Below are 19,276 nucleotides of genomic sequence, written 5' to 3' on the forward strand. Positions count from 1 at the left end.
CCCTAGATTACTGTAGTGAACTTGAAACATACCCTTTATATTTTCATGGTTTATGCAATCCCAATGTGCTTGCCACTCTGTAAATACATACCCATCTTGGGTTTTTTTCCTTCCACCGTTCTAATACCTTTTCTACTTTTCTGTCTAGATTGGTGGGATCCGATTCCTGTATGACAACTTGGTCGAGTCCTTGGAGAGATTTAAAACCAGCAGTGGGTTTGGGTGTATTTTAGCACATAGCATGGGCCTGGGCAAGACCATACAGGTCATCTCTTTCTTGGATGTACTTTTTCGGCACACGGAGGCAAAGACTGTTCTTGCCATTGTACCTGTAAGTAGCCCACGTGAAGGGCTGGCTGAGGGGCTTCCTTATGCTACTTCTTTCTTTGCGTAGAGAGGATTGATTGGTGTCCCATCTCATGTCAAGCTCTATCATACCCTTGCTGCTTTTCTTCCTCTTTCATTCCCTGTGTCCCTGAGTTTGCATGCTGTGATCTGCTCCTTCTGTCTGGGCACAGCTGGGTGTCATTCCCAGGGTCTCTTTTCTGCTCTTAAAATCCCAAGTGACTCAACTGGGTTTTTAATCCTTCCATGGCTAACTTTTTTCAGGTGAATACGCTCCAAAATTGGCTAGCAGAATTCAACATGTGGCTCCCAGCACCTGAAAACCTTCCTGCTGATTATAACTCCAAAGAGATCCAGCCCCGCACCTTCAAAGTCCACATCCTGAACGATGAACACAAGTAGGTGCCAGTAAAAGCCCTTTTGAGCTCTTGGACTGCATCTTATGGAACTGTTATCAGAATTGCTGTTGCAGACTGTTTAGCTTGGGCTAACTCTGTGCCCTTGACTCCCCAATCTTCCCCACTCTGCATTTGTTGTAGATGGTGTCTTGAGGCAAGGGTTTTAGTACATAGGAGAGATTTACTGTCTCTTTCATTCGATATTTATATCTTGTGTGTACTTCTCACACTGCTGGTGCACCTTTCTGTTCTTCCATGTATACCCAGTTCCAGAGACAGAGCTACTTCTGCGGAGGGAAGTGCTATGGTTTGTTTCTGGTGGTACACTGCTAGTCCTGTCAGAGTCCTGGGATTCCTGAGGCATATGCTCCCTGTACCACATGTCTCTTGTGTTTTAAATGTGGGTTGGTTGTTTTTTTCCTGAGATTTTTCACACACTTAGGGATTCCTCTACCCGACACTGTGACTTTCTGTGAGTTGTGTTGTCCTTGAGGGATTCTGGCAAGTTATACAAAGCCTCCTTGTCCAGAAAGGGGAGATCAGTGATTGTAGTTCCAGCCTGGTGTGGAGTGTATTCTTGGCTTGTGGATCTCTGCTTCTTTCTGGGTTGTTTCTCTTGCATGGATGTTGTGGTTTAACCCCAGCCAGCAACTAAGCGCCACAGAGCCGCTTGCTCCCTCCTTCCCTCGGCAGTCTGGGGCAGAGAATCAGAAGAGTAAAAGTGAGAAAACTGCTGGGTTGACGTAAAGGCATTTTAATAGGTAAATGAGAAGCCACACACACAAGCAAAGTAAAACAAGGAATTCATTCCCCACTTCCCATTGGCTGGCAGGTGTTCAGCCGTCTCCAGAAAAGCAGGGCTCTATCATGCATAATGGTAACTTCAGAGTGATGGTGTTCATCTTCCCAACATCCCCCCCGCTTCCTCCTTCTCCCCCCAGCTTTATATGCTGAGCATAATGTCATATGGTCTGGAATGTCCCTTGGGACAGTTGGGGTCAACTGTCCCAGCTGTGTCCCCTCCCAACTCCTTGTGCACCCCCAGCCTACTCGCTGGTGGAGTGGGGTGAGCAGCAGCAAAGGCCTTGGCTCTGTGTAAGCCCTGCTCAGCAGTAACTAAAACATCCCTGTGTTATCAATACTGTTTTCAGCCCAAATCCAAAACACAGCCCCCTGCTAGGTATTATGAAGAAAATTAACTCTATCCCAGCCAAAACCAGAACAATGGATCAGGACAGTGTAGTGATCACATGTAGTGAGTAGATGTAGTGAGCACATCAGCTGTGTTCATACACTTATCTGTTGAGGTCTTCACCTCCTGGCTGTAATGTACTTTGAATCTGCTGATGCTACTCCAGCCATGTGTTTACTATTGGATGGGATCTCGTGTGCTCTGGGAGGATTGAGTGAGGACAGTGTATTGATCTGAACCAATTCTGAGCAGGCTAGCAGGGAAAGAATAATTGAGGGACACTATCATTGGAAGAGACAAGGAATAAACGACTAGATGATTACAACCACGTACATTAGCAGCTCGTTCTGACAACGGTTTTTGCAGATGCAGTCTCCTGAACAGCTCTTTAAAAAGGCTGCTCTCAAGTTTGATATGCTTTTGTACATGACAAACTTCAGCTTGGTTCCTGTAACGATTTGTCATTCTCAACCCTGCTACTCATGGCACATAAAAGACTTTTTTCTTTTCCTCTGTACCAGACTGTCTCCTAAAGAAACTTCATTGTATTCCTCTGTCTAGTTTGATGTGAGAAAGTGCTTTAATTAATCGAATGGGTCTTTTTCCTCAGCAGACTCCAATTCCAGTGATTCAAACTGAAATGGGAGAGAAGGCTTACAGTTTGTTTGTTTTGTTTGTTCATTTTGCAGGACAACAGCTGCACGTGCAAAGGTGGTGAATGACTGGGTGATAGAGGGTGGTGTGCTGCTGATGGGATATGAGATGTACCGTCTCCTCTCACTGAAGAAGTCCTTTGCCACTGGCAGGAAGAAGAAAACAAAGAAACAAGCTGGCCCTGTCATTATTGACTTGGATGAGGAAGACCGGCAGCAAGAGCTTCTGAAAGGTGGGAGGCCAGTCCTCGAGAGAGAGAGAGTGTGTGATCCTGTTGTCCAGTTGGCTATCAACTCTGGCAGCACAGGGAAACAACCTATAACTTGCTTTTAGCATCCCTGACATGATCAAACTTGCTGGATAGGATTGCGCCTTTGGAGACAGAAGGTTGTTGAGCTTTGATTGAGTCTTTCATTTCTTGCAATAGCTGCAAAGTAAGCATGGAAGTCGGTCCACTGAACTTGGAGATTTGTCTGTGTGATTTGCCAGTCTGATCTGATGCAAGACGCCCAACTTGATGCAATGCAGGTCATTGAGCAGAAATCAAGGGACAGCCATGTCTGGTCGTTACCACATTATGCTAAATCGGAGCTAGTGTCTAGTCACATTTTATTTCCTGAATCAGCCTTGCTCTCTGCCACCCATAAATACTGCTTTTTTTGTCTTTCAGAACTACCTCTCTTTTTGTGAAGTTGGTGACCATATAAAACCAGAACTTTGTCTTATTCATCTCTAACTAACACTTAATGTTCCTTGTCCTCAGGGATTGAGAAAGCTTTGTCTCGCCCTGGCCCAGATGTGGTTATTTGTGATGAGGGACACCGGATAAAGAACTGCCATGCCAGCACTTCGCAGGCCCTGAAGAACATCCGCTCCCGTCGGCGGGTGGTGCTGACTGGCTACCCGCTCCAGAACAACCTCATTGAGTACTGGTGCATGGTAGACTTTGTCCGACCTGACTTTCTAGGCTCACGGCAGGAATTCAGCAACATGTTTGAGCGCCCTATCCTGAACGGGCAGTGTATTGACAGCACCCCTCAAGATGTCCGTCTCATGAGGTATCGCAGTCATGTCCTGCATAGCCTGCTGGAAGGCTTTGTGCAGCGGTGAGTCCACAAGGAGTTCTTAATGGTGTAGTCCATGCAAACATCTCCTTCATCCCAAATTAGCCTGCTAGTTTGCTGAGTTTACGAAGTACAGCTAATCATGCTGCCTTATAGAATCCTAGAATCATTTAGGTTGGAAAAGACCCTTAAGATCATCGAGTGCCACCGTTAACCCAGCACTGTCAATTCCGCCACTAAACCATGTCCCCAAGCGCCAAATCTACACATCTTTTAAATACCTCCAGGGATGGTGACTCAACCACTTCCCTGGGCAGCGTGTTCCAATGCTTGATAACTCTTTTGGTGGAGAGATTTTTCCTAATATCCAATCTAAACCTCCCCTGGTGCAACTTGAGGCCGTTTCCTCTTGTCCTATTGCTTGTTACTTGGGAGAAGAGACCCACGCCCACCTGGCTACAAGCTCCTTTCAGGTAACTGTAGAGAGCGATCAGGTCTCCCCTCGGCCTCCTTTTCTCCAGGCTAAACAAGCCCAGTTCCCTAAGCTGTTCCTCATCAGACTTGTGCTCTAGACCCTTCACCAGCTTCGTTGCCCTTCTCTGGACACACTCCAGCACTTCAATGTCTTTCTTGTAGTGAGGGGCCCAAAACTGAACCCAGTACTCGAGGTGCAGCCTCACCAGTGCTGAGTACAGGGGGATGATCACTTCCCTAGTCCTGCTAGCCATGCTATTTCTGATACAAGCCAGGATGCTGTTGGCCTTCTTGGCCGCCCGGGCACACGGCTGGCTCGTGTTCAGCTGGCTGTTGACCAACACCCCCAGGTCCTTTTCTGCCGGGCAGCTTTCCAGCCACTCTGCCCCAGGCCTGTAGCATTGCCTGGGGTTGTTGTGACCCAAGTGCAAGACCCAGCACTGAGCCTTTTTGAACCTCATACGTTTGGCCTAAGCCCATTGATACAGCTTCTTAGGCTTCAGTTTTAAACAGGTACCTTATCTGTCTTTGTGGGAGGATCTTAAGCATACAGAGAAAACCACAGAAGAGATTCTTAGGTTAGCAGCTCCGTATTTCTCGCCGAATCTCTGTCTTGTTCAATCTGTCAACTGCAAAGTGGCCCTTATGGCTCTGTTTTGCCTTGGGGGTAGAAGTAAAGTTGGTTTGCTTTGGTATCACAGACTCTGATAATGGAGAACACCACCTCTAACTGCACCAGAGTGACCTCAGGTTTATTTTGATGTCTTAATAGTTAATTTGGATGCGCACTTTCTGGCATCCTCTCTACCCAAGGATCTGAAAGTGTTTCACGAACCCTCAGTTATGAAGAGTGACAATGTCTCCACCACTCTGGAAACAAATCAGCTTTGTTTCTCAGATGAGGCTTCTAAGATGCTGGACCAGTGATTTGGATGGAATGTCTTAGTCATTGGCAGAGCTAAAAAGAGACCTTAGGTCTTATTTCTGTTTTTCAACTACCATGGAAAAACAGGACTTCATCGCCCTGTGACCTGTGCTAGAAGATTGTAACATTTGCGATCTCTGTAATTGTGCTTACAGTTGGTATTTGGCTGCAGGGAGTGTATCTTGGAAGTGTCGTGCATTAGAGAAGCATGCAACTAGAGGTCTTTCTCCCTGCAGCCAGGTGGACAAGAAGTCAAAATCTTACCCTACAGGCAGCCACAGAGAGATCAGATTGGGAAATCTGTTCCCTCTATTTATCTCTCTTTCTTTATTTCCTCCACAGGCGAGGCCACAATGTGCTGAAGGTTCAGCTCCCATCTAAGGAAGAACACGTCATTTTGGTACGTCTTTCGAAGATCCAGCGGGCCCTTTATACGGAGTTCATGAATCGATTTCGAGATGCAGGCAACAGTGGCTGGCTGGGACTGAACCCACTCAAAGCTTTCTGTGTCTGTTGTAAGGTAGGTTTTGGCAGGAGCTGCAAAGAAATATTCTAATATGTAAAGGAAAGGCAGGCATATGAGTGAAATCAAGATAAAAATGTGGTTGGCCAGGTGCACCTTCTGTCCCCAGAGTGCCTGGCAATGGCCCAGCAGAATTGTTATCCCCACTTCCAGATGGAGTGCAGGGATGTTAAATGTCTTGTTCAAATTTGTACAAGAAACCTGCAGCCATTAGCTGAACCAGGCTGATCCATTAACCGTTTACCTGCTGCAATGCAAACAAGCAGCTTCCTCTGCATTTGTGCTGCATGGGGTGCATAGTGGCCTTCTGTTTTGTTCTCAGGGAAAAAAACTTGGCAGTTTTAAAGTCAGGAGAGCCTTGGTTAGGGTGGCTGATACCTTGTGTCATGGCAGAGTCATGTTTTCTGTTTTCACTACCTTAATGCAGTCAGACTGGGTTACTCTGCCGTGCCTTACAGTTCCACGTGGGGATGGTGACGAGGTGATTGAAGTATTAGTTCTTTCCTTTGAATAGTTGTGGGGCCTTTCAGTCCACAGCCATTGGCAAGCAACAGGCCAGCACAGGCCTAACTACTTTCTTTTCTTACCCCTTCAGATCTGGAACCATCCGGATGTGTTGTATGAAGCTCTGCAAAAGGAGAATCTAGCAAATGAGCAGGATTTGGATGTGGATGACCTCGGCACAGCAAGTACTAATTCCCGCTGCCAGTCTCAGGGAATTAAAGTGAAAACAGAGAGTAATGCTTTGGCACCACCAGTTGGAGAAGCTACCAACAGCAAGTTCCTCCAGAGCGTTGGCTTCAACCCTTTTCAGGAGAGAGCAAATCAGGTCGTTACTTATGAGTGGGTGAGTACCACTGCTGGAAAACTTCATTTGGAGAGTTATGATAAACATAGGCTAGGTACTTACTCTGAAAGACTGTACCTCTTTTTGTTGGGGCAGTTTTCTGAACTAGGGCAAAGACCAGACTCTTAAACAGAAGAGTTGGGGGTTTCTCTTACATTTTCTTTACCACAAAGCATCTTGATAAGCATGTCTGCATGGTGCTGGGTTGGGGTTTTGGGAATCTTGTGAGGCAGGAGTGCTGGCAGCACTCTTTTACACCTTTTTTTTTTTTTTTTTTTTTTATCTGACCAAAAAGGCTGTGGACTTTGTTATTCTAAAAAAAGGTGTTAGGGTGAAGTTTAATCTAGATAAGATGGTGGTAAATCTAGTGGGCTGGAGGAGAGGTCTTGAGATAGTCATGAGAGGTTTAGAGGATATTCGTTCATCCATACACCAATAAATCTGTCATTTGGAACTTCTGGAATGGGAGGTAGCAGCAGTATTTGGGAGTAATGTTGTCACCTCGACCCGGCTGGATGTATACAACCTTTCTGCAATGACTTATTTCTCTCACCTTGAGACAGGATTGTTGAACTAAACAGGGAATGAGCAACTCCACCTGTAATAGTCTCCCGTTTCTCGGTAGGCCAAAGACATCTTGTGTGATTACCAGACGGGAGTCTTGGAGAACTCACCCAAGATGGTGTTACTGTTCCACCTAATTGAGGAAAGTGTGAAGCTTGGAGACAAGATCTTGGTCTTCAGGTAAGTGAAGTATCAACAGCTGGTCCTACAATTGCTAAATGCTGGAGTAGTTGGACCCCTCCTGGTTCTAGGAGGTTGTTACATGGGTTGAATGGCGTGGCAGTTCCCCTTTTCTCCTTTGTTGTATTGTAGCCTGGTTTTCCTCCATGGATTTTATACTTCTGCTGCTATCAAGTTTACTAGTGGGAGGTGTGCTGCCACAAACAGGGTTTGACAGCTGTCAATGCTGTCGTGGTTAGGGAAGAGTTCTGATATTCCACTTTTGCAGCTGTGGGGGCTTTCTCCTGAACAGAGATCTTGGTTTTGCAGCCAGAGCTTGTCCACCTTATCTGTCATTGAAGAGTTTTTGGCAAAGAGACCAATGCCGAGTCCTCCAGGCTCAGATGGAGGGGTTCACAACTGGGTCCGAAACATCAACTATCACAGTGAGTGCAGCCAATCCTCCTCTCTTTTGGTGTGACACTGTTTGATCCTCTGTGACAGACTAATTCCTGAAAGTCACCCGCCATCTTCTTGTAGTTGTCCCTGGGTGTGAAAATGCTCTTCTGAAGCATTCTTGTGATGAAGACTCTTTCCAATTGTTCTTACTTTAGCTGCTTGGGAAGACAATATCAGTTTGACAGCAACTAACTGATAATTTCTAAATCCTGGTTTTGATATCTTACTCAGAAGAAGTTAGACATCTTTAACACCTCACTTATGCACTAGTGCTTTTTTAAGTTGTAAAAAATACTTTTTGCTTTTTGTTTGGCTGTTTTCTAGATCTTACTTCCCAAACCAGAATCACTGTGGAATGCTTTCACTAACTCATGGCTGTGAATTCCTCCTCCCATCTTCCCCAGCTTTAAATCTTGTTCTGGCATGGGTTGTTGCTTTGTGTGGCTACTTTACAGGCCAGAACTGAGAGGAGTGGTGGATATGGTGTTCCTGATTTTTGCAGAGCTGCCAGAAGCAAGGTGCTGCCCAGGAACAGACACATGATACCCCCCTGCACTCCTTTAGACCAGTACTCTCTGTCCTCAGATCCAGTCTATGGGTTTTGCCAACGGCTTTCACAATTCTGCTTTCTCTTGGTTCCTCGAGCTTCCAGCATATGTGAGGCCTTTGTGCCTGCTGCTCTTGCTTGCTTCTATCTTGCCTAATACAGAGCTTTAATGTGTGCTGGGAGTGCTTTAATTTTGTAGCACTCCCTGTCTTGGCCTTGCCAAGCTCAAATAATGTTTTGCTTGGTCTTTCAGTTGAACAAATCCTAACCTGGCTGGCTGCATTGCACCTGCCTGGCTGGGCAAATTAGACATATGGAGAGGTCCAGTGGAGGTCCTAGAGTGCATGACTTGAGGAAGACCTAGAATTGGTTGGGAACCAGTGCCAGAGCTCAGTGTTTGGGAAGTGGGTTTGTTCTGATGGGATTCCCCCAAACATACAGAGCTTTTAAACATGTCCTTAATTTCCTTCTCAGGACTGGATGGCAGCACCTCTGCCTCAGAGAGGGAACGACTGATTAACCAGTTCAACGACCCCAGCAACACCTCTGTTTGGCTCTTCCTTTTGTCCACGCGGTAAGTTGGCCGGAGCAGAAGGGCGCAGCGAAGGACTCATGTTGACACTCTGAATGCCTATGGGTTTTCAGTTCTTAAATTCCTTCGCAGTGTGCTTTCAAGATTCTATGGGATGATAGTGCCATCTGCTTCTGAATTCCCCAGGGGAGTAGGATTTTAGCCTTAGACCTCAGCAACAACTTAACAGTCTTGGAAACCAAACATGGGTTTGAAGTTGCCTGAGGGAACTTTTCATAGACACCTCATGGACTCTTGGCTGTGATGTCTGTCCCTGCCTAGAAATTTTGAAAATTAACCAAGGCAGCAATTTGAATTTTGCCTTTAATTTCCAGTGCTGGGTGTTTGGGTGTCAACCTCATTGGAGCAAACAGAGTGGTGGTGTTTGATGCTTCTTGGAACCCGTGCCATGACGCCCAGGCCGTGTGCCGAGTGTACCGCTACGGGCAGAAGAAGCCGTGCCACATTTACAGACTGGTTTCTGATTACACCCTTGAGAAGAAGATCTATGACCGTCAGATCTCTAAGCAGGGCATGTCAGGTAAGTGTGAGTAGTGGTGCTCCACTCTTGGCTTTCGCTCCTTTTGGCTCCTTCAAGTCCTGTTTCTGTGGGTTTTGTAACTATTTTTTTTAAGGTTGAAAATCAAACAGCCAAAGTAGTGACAAGACATGTTATCTTAGGGCTATGTTTGATATTTTTGAGTTGATGGTGTCATGAGACCCTGTAAGAAATGCAGGGCAGAGCAGTAAGGGTTGTCGAGCTAGCATCCTGCAGCAGGGTTGTGCTACCAGTTCAATGCATAGCCATTTATCTTCCTTGCTACTCTCCTGGTTACTATAATAGACTGGGGGTGTGGGGAGTGCTCATCGTGTTTTCTCCTGTGCCTGAGTGTTACTTGTCTTAAACTGGGCATTACTTATTAAATAGCTCTGTACCTTCATTTCTCCAGCAGCAAGAGAGGGAAAATAGCCAAATTTATATATATATATATAGAGAGAGAGAGAGAGAGAGATACCTTTGATAGTGCTTACTTAAGAGCCCAGAATAATGAATTCATTCCAGCTCTGACCTGCCCTTGTACCAAAAGTATCTTTTGTGCTGGCTTGTGCCAGCTGTCAAGCTGCTCTTGTAGAATAGGCAGCTGAGGGTTGTGGTGACCCAAAAAGAGTTCTGCTGCTTGTGTCCTCCTTTGTCTTGAAGCCCAATTCCAGAGGCAGCAGCCCAGCGTGACCGGCTCAGTATGCTGTCTTACGCTTGAGGTGGAGTCCCCTGGCAGCTGGCCTGGCTCCCAGGAGAGTCCTGGCTATAGATGTTTTCTCCGTGTGCTCCCATTTGCCCTGTGTGCAGGAAGGAACATCCAAGGAAAATTTTTGGGCTCTTGTGAGAGGGAGTGTGGCTGCTTTTCTGACTCAACAGAGTTCTGTTAATTTCAGCACCTCGTTATTAACTTGAGCCTTTTTGGTGGGATTTGTGGGAGGGCATGTACTGATGTGGCTGCAGTTCTGTCCCAGGGCTTGTATGTTTTCAGCCTTGCGATGTGAGATGGAACACCATCTGTAATTAGCTTCCCGTTCCTACATGCCAGGAGCTCTGTGACCTGCACTGCATTGCTGTGCAGTCTGGAGCACAAGGCACTTGTCAGCCTGACTTGGTCAAACAGGCTCATCTCTGATGTGGCTGATGATTTTTCTCCGTGCCCTGACATTTACGGAAGGCTCCTGAGGATTGTGCATATTGCAAGGAGGGAGCTCTATTAGGACAGGAGTGTAGGAAGGGCAGCGGTACCTATCTCTTCCCTTCCCTGCTCACTTCGTTTCCTCTCTTTTCCAGATCGGGTGGTGGATAATCTGAACCCAGTGCTGAACTTCACCCGACGGGAGGTGGAGAACCTGCTGCATTTTGTGGAAGAGGAATCCGACCCTGCTCAGCTTTCCCTCAATCCAAGCAAGATGAAGGAGTCTGTTCTACAATTAGCCTGTCTCAAGTATCCTCACCTCATCACCAAGGTAAGACCAACCTGCTTCCTTGCTAGTAAAACACCGCACAGGCAGGAGGAGGTCTGGAGGAGTCTGACTGTGTGATGGGGGCACAGTGGCAGGAAGGACACATCTGTGTGCTGGTGGGAATAGGTAAACAATCCTCTAAGAGCCCTAAGAGCCCTGCCCTTCCCTGAAATACCTTCTACATATTTAAAGCCATATCTGTCCTGGACAGATTTGGGGGCAGGTTGTAGGGCACCCCTTCCTTCAACTTGGTGCTGGGCGGGAAGGTGGCAGTGGTATATCCCAGCTCACTGCCAACTGTCTTTCTGGGGTGGCTTTAACACGAAGCTGGGACAGCTAGCACTTGCCTCTGTTGTGAAGTGTTTCACTGGTGGGGTGGTGCTGCAGAGTGGGCCTGTGGTCGGGTGCCGCACACGCTTCGCCATGACCGGCTCTGCCTCCCAACTCCCCTTTTCCCTGCTCCAGCCCGGGATGGAGACAGTGCTGATGCAGGGACCAGGTTGCTGCCATTTGGGGCATGTTGGTTCCCTCTTGCGGTATGTTGATGTCAAAACCTCAGTGCTGTGGGGTTGCAGGAGCCTTTTCAGCATGAGTCACTGCTGATCGACCGGAAGGAGCACAAGCTGACCAAGGCAGAGAAGAAAGCAGCCAAGAAGAGCTATGAGGAGGAAAAGCGCGCATCCGTCCCCTACACCCGGCCGTCCTACGCACAGTATTACCCAGCCAGTGACCAGAGCCTGACGAGCATCCCTGCCTTTAGCCAGAGGAACTGGTGAGTACCTGCCTCTTCCCCTTCTTCCCATGCTGTAGACATGAAATGAGGGAGCAGAGGACGCTTAGCCCTGTCAGTGGGGGCACTGCACTTTCTTCTCTCCTCTCTCACTAGGCGACCAGCCCTCAAGGGTGAGGACAAGCCAGTGGCGAGCGTCCGCCCAGTTCAATCCACCCCCATTCCTATGATGCCCCGGCACGTCCCCATGGGCAATGCAGGATCAACCTCAAGTTCCAACCCCGCTGTCAACTTCCCCATCAACTATCTACAACGAGCTGGTGTCTTTGTGCAGAAGATTGTCACCACCACAGGTGAGTTGCTGATACTCACAGTGAGTTGAATTATGATAGCCAAGGTGAACTGAGGAGCAGGGTGAGTTGTTGATGCCCACATAGGTTGTGGGCAGATGGGCATTTGAGCCACTGATACCACCTCTACATTTGAGCGGTTCCCTTGTACCCGGGGGACTTTGCCTTCAAGGGACGTGGGCCTGGCGGGTTGTTGGGAGCGTGCTCCCTGTGAGTGGGCCTGCAATACTGTTGTCAGTTGTCTCTTTTGGGATAGGGGAGGTGCTGTGCCAGAGCTGTGTGGCTTTTGCTTCCTCAGAGCCTCTGCTGCCTTCTTATGCTGCTCAGAAATAAACTCAGGGCTGGCTTCTAGCACAGCACATAGGAGAGACAACTGCACTGCAAGCAAAGGGGTTAGGCGTTGCACCTCCCCACTCCTGACCATGGCTGGCATGTAATTTCACAGGCACTGTTCTGTTTTTCCCCAACTCCCAGATATTGTGATTCCGGGTACAAACACATCCACTGATGTACAGGCAAGAATCAGTGCTGGTGAGAGCATCCACATCATCCGAGGGACAAAAGGTAAGTCTTTCTGTCTTGGTAAGACTTGTGGATAGGGTCCTAGCCAATGCTAATGAGCAAAGAAAAGGATGTAAAAGCATGAATCTGTCCCTTGAGAGGAAAAGAAACAAGAAGGGGAGGAGTTCTGGACTCTGCAGTGACTGTTGCAGCCCACGCTTTGGGTGTGCTGTTGTAGCTGACGCTTCAGGGCTATTGGAGCTGTGGCCACTGCTGCCTCTGAGAGGAGCTGTTGAGCTTTGTGGCTGGGTGTCTCGTTCTCACAACACCCACTGCATTGGGGCACCCAAACGCTTCCCAGTGCTCCCAGAGCAAACTTAGTCCGAAGTATGAAGTTCCACATTTCCCACTGGCAGCACATTGGGAAGTGGTGAGCTCCAACCCAGGAGAGCTGGAAGGGTGGAAATGAGGAGTGAGGAAGGGGGCAGAAGCCCCCCCACTGATCTCCCTGCATGGTCTGTGGGCTGGCCTTATGCAGCACTGCTGTCCTGTTCCTGCCTGGGCAGCCACGCGGGATCATGAAAACTGTGAATGAAGTTGTTCTGCCTCTGTTCCAGGGACGTATATCCGGACCAGCGACGGGCGGATTTTTGCTATCCGGACCACTGGGAAGCCGAAGGGCAATGAAGACCGTCGGACAGCTGCCTCAGGTAGGGGCTTGTGAGCGCTGTGTGAGGCTTGCTCGTGTGCTTTCCTACCCAAGTGTCTGGGGTGGTGTTCCCTGGCTGCCTTCCATCATGCCTGTGTTCAGAGCTGACCCCACAATCATCCCATGATATCCCCACGTTCCTTTCCACTGTTGCTGCTTGGCCCTCAGGTTTTTCTCCAAGGTTGTCTTTCTCACCTGCTCCATCTCCTTGTCTCCAGGCTCCCAGAGCTCATCACTGGAGTCCACAAGCAACGGCAGACACAGTGCCTCATCACCGCAGCTCCCCAGTGCGGAGGAGCTCACTCGGCCCATATCCCCCGACAGCCCCGAGATTATCAGCGAGCTGCAGCAGTACGCGGAGGCGGCGGCTGCCCGGGAGTCCCGGCACAGCTCTCCCAGCACCAACGCAGCGCAAGGCCACCCTGCTCGCACGGACAACGCGCCTGGCTTAGCAGCCCGAGGAGCTGAGCAGCGCGTGGGGATTCACTGCATGGCTCCCTCCGTGTCTTCAGCCCTGCCGGCCACCAGCCAGCACGTCGATGGCCACTCGGTGTTGGACTTACGGGGCAACAAGCGCAAGTCGACCTCACCATCGGCTCCAGAGGAGCAAGCCCGCAGGCAGCAGAAGAAGCGCCAGTTGCCATCATCCGTGCAGCCGTACGAACACGGGTACCCCGTCTCTGGTGGGTTCGCCATGCCTCCTGTCTCTTTAAACCACAACCTAACCCATCCATTTGCCTCCCAACCAGGAAACTCCTTGTACATGGGCGCTGGCTCCTCTTATTACCAGCTGCCCAATTTACTCCCAGACCCTCATCTGGTGTTCCCTGTGACTACTGACCCTCTGCTGACAGCCGGCACCGCCAGCTCTTCTGCTGCTACCTCAGCCACCGCCAGCGTCCCCTCGTTCATGCTAAACCCTTCTCTGACGGGGGTGCTGCCCAATTACTCGCTTCCCTTCACGCAGTCACTCTTGCCCGAGCCCAGGATGTTTGCTCCTTTCCCAGCCCCCGTCTTGCCTAGCAGCCTTCCCAGGAGCATGGCATCTGCCTACCCTGGCTACATGTCCCCTCACTCGGGCTACCCGGCCGGGGGCCTCCTTCGGTCCCAGGTGCCTCAGTTTGAATCCCAGGAGGTCCCAGAGGTGGGATGCAGCTCTAATGACGAGGACAAAGACGACGATGTTATAGAGATCACAGGGAAATAAATGGGCCCAGCTCCTGCTCGGTCTCAGCTCCGCCAGGAGGCAAAAGTTGCAGGACCTTTTTGGGAGTCAGGATTTCCCCTCTGGGCCATGGCAGTGGGTGGAGAAGGATGCGAAGGGTGTGGCGTGGGGGTTGTTTTGTTCTTTTCATTTCGTTTTGTTTTTTAGCTGTCAAGGTCTGAATTGTATTAGGGGTTGGGAGATGGGAGGGGGATAGAGTGGACCTGCGAGGGCTGGGGGAGCAAGAGCCAGGGGAGGAGGGAAGCAGCAATGCAAACCATAGGAGTGCCTCCCTCCCACGCTCTGTCTGTCTGTCTGTCTGTCTCTGTTCTCTGTCTTGTCTGGAAGGGGGAGATTTGGCGTTGCAAGTCACTGCCCTTCCCAGGCCTGGAGGCACGGGCTTGACCGCTGGCAGGGCCGAGCTCCCTCTCACACGAACTGCCTTATCTGTGAACTTCTCTCACTCCGGGAGGTGTGGGCTGGGGGGGCGACTCCAACGGAGGTTGGAGACAAAGCGTTTTTAATGGGGAGGGAGCGGGGGGGCTTCTACGTCGTGTATGTTGGGGCAGGGGGGGATTGATGTAAAAAAAAAAAAAAAAAAAGAAAAAAGAAAAAAAAACCCAACCCATCCCACAAACAATTTGTCATCCTCTTCAAATTCACATGAAACTAGTGTGAGGGCTCCGGGCGGGCTCCTGCTGCAGCGAGGAGGGCAGGGCTCTGGTGGGGGGCACCCCCGGTCTCTTCGGGAGGGTCCCATCCAAGGTAGGTTGGTCCTGTGCTTCTGATGCCAGCTCTGTGTGCCAGATGAGTGAAGCAATCTCAGACGTCTTGGTGGCTGTAGGAGGGGAATCCTGGTGGCTTCCCTGGCTCCGCGGCCCTGCCAGGCTGTGTGAAGGCCGTGTCTCGCCCCGCCGTGGCCCACCAGATCCGGGGGTGGGTGGGCTCACTGCTGCTTCTCCGCTGCACCAGGCAGTGGAGAAGGTTGGGAGGGAACACTAGACCCAGTGCCTGTTGCTGTTGAATCTGTGATTGGAGCGACTTCCCCCTGCACAGAATCTCTACATTAATTTATTTCATGAAGGCGTAATATTTATTGTTTGGGGCACTCTTTCTTTCTACTTTTAAATTAATTTCCATATTAAAAAAAAATAAAATGCTGGCCTCCGTCATGCAGTGGTTGCTTGTTGGGTTGTCTGTGTGGGGAGAAGCAGCCGGTTGACCAAAGCATAGCCTGGAAGCAGGGCCAGCTTGCCTGTAGCTGTGACTCGTGTCGTGTTGGCTGGATGTGCCCCATCAGGAGATCGTGCCAGAGCAGGGAGGTGCTGCTCCGGGTGTTCCGCACCAGCCAGAGGGAGGATGGAGTCACAGAATCATAGAATGGTTTGGGTTGGAAGGGACCTTAAAGATCATCTAGTTCCAACCCCCCTGCTGCGGGCAGGGACACCCTCCACTAGACCACGTTCCCCAAAGCCTCATCCAACCTGGCCTTGAACACTTCCTTGTTGAGAGTAGCAAGTGTTGAGACCTGTGGGTGCGTGTGGGAGGCCGGAGCGTGAGCAGACCCTCACCAGAATCCTCTTGTCATGTTGGGGCAGGTGGAGCAGCACGTGTGGAAGCCTGCTGTGCTCATTCCCAGTGAGGAGGAGGAGGAGGGCGGCTGTGAGGCGTGCGGAGTTGGGAAGGCAGAGCTCCTGCCGGGGAAGCGCCTGTCCCCACGCAGGGAGCGGCACTCAGCCCAGCCCGGCTCTGCCCCACGTGTGTGCAGAGGCTGGCCCTGGCCCCCCCAGCAAACACGCTGGCTGCTCGCCTCGGTGCCAGGGCTCCTAAGGAGAGGCTGGGCTTAGTGTGGGTGACTGAATTGTGTGAACGCATTAGGGTGGAGACTTGAAATCTGGGAATCTCCGTGTCACGTCTGGATGTCAGCAGACAGGAGATGTGCTCTGGAGCATGGCCAGGACCTCAGAGCAGTGGTAGCTGGTAGGGGACCTCTCGGGCCATGGAAGCTGCAGTCGCTGGTGTTTGCTGGGACCAACTAAGTGTAGGAAAGGGCAGGATGTCCTCACGTCTTCCATCGAAGGGGCACTGGAAGATGGGGACCTTCTTTCCTGAGAGAGAGAGAGGGGTGTGTGTGCATGTGTGTGTTACAAAAACATAATAAAAAATGTTATGGGGTTTTCCTAGTGTCTTTCTCTGTTTAATGGACATTGTCTGTCAAACATAACCACACCATTCATAGAAGCCTTAGATCAACAGTTTAGCTATGCAAATTATTTTAATTATTTTTTTTAAAAAAACCCAAACATTAAAATAGTGCTTTCTTCTTTAACATATCCTAGGAGTTGAAAACCGAGGGGTTCTGAGCAAACTGCTGGACAACTTGTCTTTGGATGCACCATGGAAATAAAAATCAAACCCCCCCACAAAAGTAACAAAGCAAATTAACTGATGGTGTTCATGCAAGTTTCTCCAAAGACTTGACAGTGCTGCATCTGTGAGTCATGCCCTCCTGTGCTCTGTGTGTCCACCTCATGCACAACCCTGTGACACTGATTGTATGACGAGCTTGCCCAGATGTCCGTTGCATCCCTGTGAGGCTGTCAGTTTTCCGGTGGATTTGGGGAATGCACCTAGGCAAGGGTTTTCCTTGTCGAGAGTAGCAAGTGTTGAGACCTGCGGGCGCGTGTGGGAGGGTGGAGCGTGAGCAGACCCTCACCAGAGCCCCGCCCCGGTCCTCGCTGGTGGTGGTCAGGGTAGTGGGGTTCATCCAAGGGACCCTCCGGAGTCCTCTCTGAGCTGGGTTTTTCTGTGGCTCTGTGCCGAGACGAGGCGTGAAGATTCGGCTGGGGGCAGTTGGCACCGCAGCTCTGGATATGGTGCCTGTAACTGCATGCCATTTTCTCTGCTCCTTGCCTCTCCAGGAGAGCACCCGGGGCTTCCTGAGCAGGCCCTGGCACAGTCCCAAGCTGCTGTCTGCTGTCCTCCCCAGGGTCCCCAGCATAGCCTATGCCCTGCGGCCGCAGGGGCTGGAGGCGGCTGGTGCTCGGCCGCCACAGGGCACAGGTTTCGTGCCACGGGCTGGCCGTTAACCTCCCGGCACCAGGGCGAGGTGCGAGGGCTCTCCCGGCTCCTGCCTGGCCACGCTGGCTTGGAGAGCCCTCGCCACCCTCCCATGGTGCAGCTGCCGCCGGATGTGACCCGCTGTGAGGGGATTCCTCTGGCTGGCAAACATCCACGGCTCCAACGGCCGCAGCACCGTGTCCCTGCACAGCAAGTGCCTGAGCGGAGCCCCAGCCGCCCTCCCTGAGCACGGCGGTGTGGTGCAGCACCTCTCTGCCCCACGTACCAGCCCTGAGCACCCCCTTAACGGGGGGCCAGGTCCCCTGGGCCCTGTCAGAGCCTCGGTTGAGAGGTGGTTGCAGAGATAGCCGTGATGGGTCCTTGGGGGCTGGCAGTGACTGGGGCTTGCTCCAAGGCGACCGGAGGCACCTGCTCTCCCACGGCGCTGTGGGAAGAATTTCTTCTGCCCCACAGAAGCCACAAGGGTGCGCGGGTTATCCAGGGCTTTCCGAGTGGGGGCACCTCTCGGAGCCCCAGAGCTCCTCTCCTGTGGGACTCCCTCTCCCCCTCATCTGCCCTCCCCAGACTTTTCTCCTCTTAAGCACATGGTTCTGCTGCAGAGGGTCCCATCTCGGTTTTCCTGAGCCTGGAACAGGGGCTTTCCCTGCACGGGTTAAATTTTTCTTTTGCTGCTGAATTTCTGTCTCTAAATGACCGGACGGAAGCAGCTGCCAGTTCACAGCGGGGCTGCGGGTGACACTGAGGACAGCAGTGCAGGACTCTGCTGAGGTTTTTGGACACTAAGGTGGATTTCTGAGCACAGTCCAGAGGCCGTGGCAGAGCCACAGGAGCCTCGGGGGCGGCCAGCTGCCCTCCATGTCGGCACCCAGCTCTTCGCCCTTCCCTTAGGTGGGAGGTTTCTGCTCCTGGGGACACTCAGGCGAAGGCTGGGTACCGCTGTGGGACACGATGGCACGGGGAGGGCTGCGGCTGCCGTGCACCCTGGTCTTGGTGGTCTTGTTCCCTGCTCACCAGTGCGGCTCTGGGGACACTGTGGGGGGCTGCGGGGTGGGGGCAATGCAGCCCAGCCTGGCCCATGGAGCGTCCGTGGCACGTTTGGCCCCCGGAGCGCCTGGGAGGTTGGTGGGGTGGATGCAGGTACTCACAGAAAGCAAATATTCTGGCAAGCAAAGGACGGGATTTCCACGGGGGCTTCGCTAGAAATGATGTCTACTTTGGCTTAATGATGTCAGCAGTGGTGGAATGCAAGAGAATTGCTGTTGGTTTGTGGATGGCTTCCAGACCAAAAGGGACGCGTACAGCAAATACCTTCACAACTGGTGTATCTCACCACTCCGGGATGAATTTTGTTAATCCAGTCTTGGAAGGACCGGGGGAGGGAGGGCTGGGGCGGGGGGCAGAGGTTCAAAGGGGAACGTAGTCCAGCTAGATGACAGTGGGGATGATGGCTCCTCGCAACTCGAGCAGAGCGAGCGCTCCCTTCGAAGGGACGGCGGGAGTGAGGGGCAGCAACCTCTGCCACCTCCCGGACCATCACCACCGCCCGCCGCTGCGCTGCTGCTTCGTGGCTCCCACCTTGGTGAGCTGGAGTCTCTGGCAGATCCACGGGAGCCTGAAGGAAAATCCATCGCTGAGTCTCATTTTGGGTTTTCTGTTGTTTTGGGATTCTTTTTTTTTTTTTTCCTTTTCTTTTTTTACTACCGCCTTAGTTTGTGGCCTGTGTTTTTGTGGTTGGAAAGAGGAGTATTGCTAGCAGGGTGGGTCGGTTGGTTGGCCCCACGCATGATCATGTGCTTCCCTCTTCTCTCTGTCGAACGGGATGTGCTCGCCTGATCTCCCAGAACAGAGACTTTGAACAATTTGTTGTTTATATGATGTATTTATTTTTACTTGTGTTTCATGTCATTTTTTAAAAAAATAATAAATTGTAAGTTGGTATAACTGCCTGTTGTTTCTCTTTTTTTTTTTTTTTTGT

General features: G+C 50.9%; 1 protein-coding gene across 9 annotated transcripts in view; it reads left to right on the plus strand.

Moving 5' to 3' along the window:
- RAD54L2 (RAD54 like 2) overlaps positions 1-19,244 on the plus strand; it is a 72,700-nt gene extending 53,456 nt beyond the window's left edge. For 7 of the 9 annotated variants that reach the window (XM_054838068.1, XM_054838071.1, XM_054838067.1 and 4 more), the window contains 16 exons: positions 149-331; positions 610-743; positions 2,625-2,821; positions 3,353-3,695; positions 5,395-5,572; positions 6,171-6,422; positions 7,048-7,166; positions 7,476-7,591; positions 8,626-8,725; positions 9,058-9,263; positions 10,554-10,729; positions 11,302-11,498; positions 11,613-11,809; positions 12,281-12,370; positions 12,925-13,017; positions 13,235-16,551. In XM_054838068.1, coding sequence (XP_054694043.1) covers positions 149-331; positions 610-743; positions 2,625-2,821; positions 3,353-3,695; positions 5,395-5,572; positions 6,171-6,422; positions 7,048-7,166; positions 7,476-7,591; positions 8,626-8,725; positions 9,058-9,263; positions 10,554-10,729; positions 11,302-11,498; positions 11,613-11,809; positions 12,281-12,370; positions 12,925-13,017; positions 13,235-14,223 — 3,570 coding nt within the window. In that variant the 3' untranslated portion in view covers positions 14,224-16,551. The other 2 variants (XM_054838074.1, XM_054838075.1) reach the window with 2 other exon arrangements.
- Positions 19,245-19,276: the final 32 nt, after the last annotated feature.

The sequence above is a fragment of the Grus americana genome, chromosome 11 (genome assembly GCF_028858705.1).
Source record: "Grus americana isolate bGruAme1 chromosome 11, bGruAme1.mat, whole genome shotgun sequence".
In the NCBI taxonomy this organism is placed as follows: Eukaryota; Metazoa; Chordata; class Aves; order Gruiformes; family Gruidae; genus Grus; species Grus americana.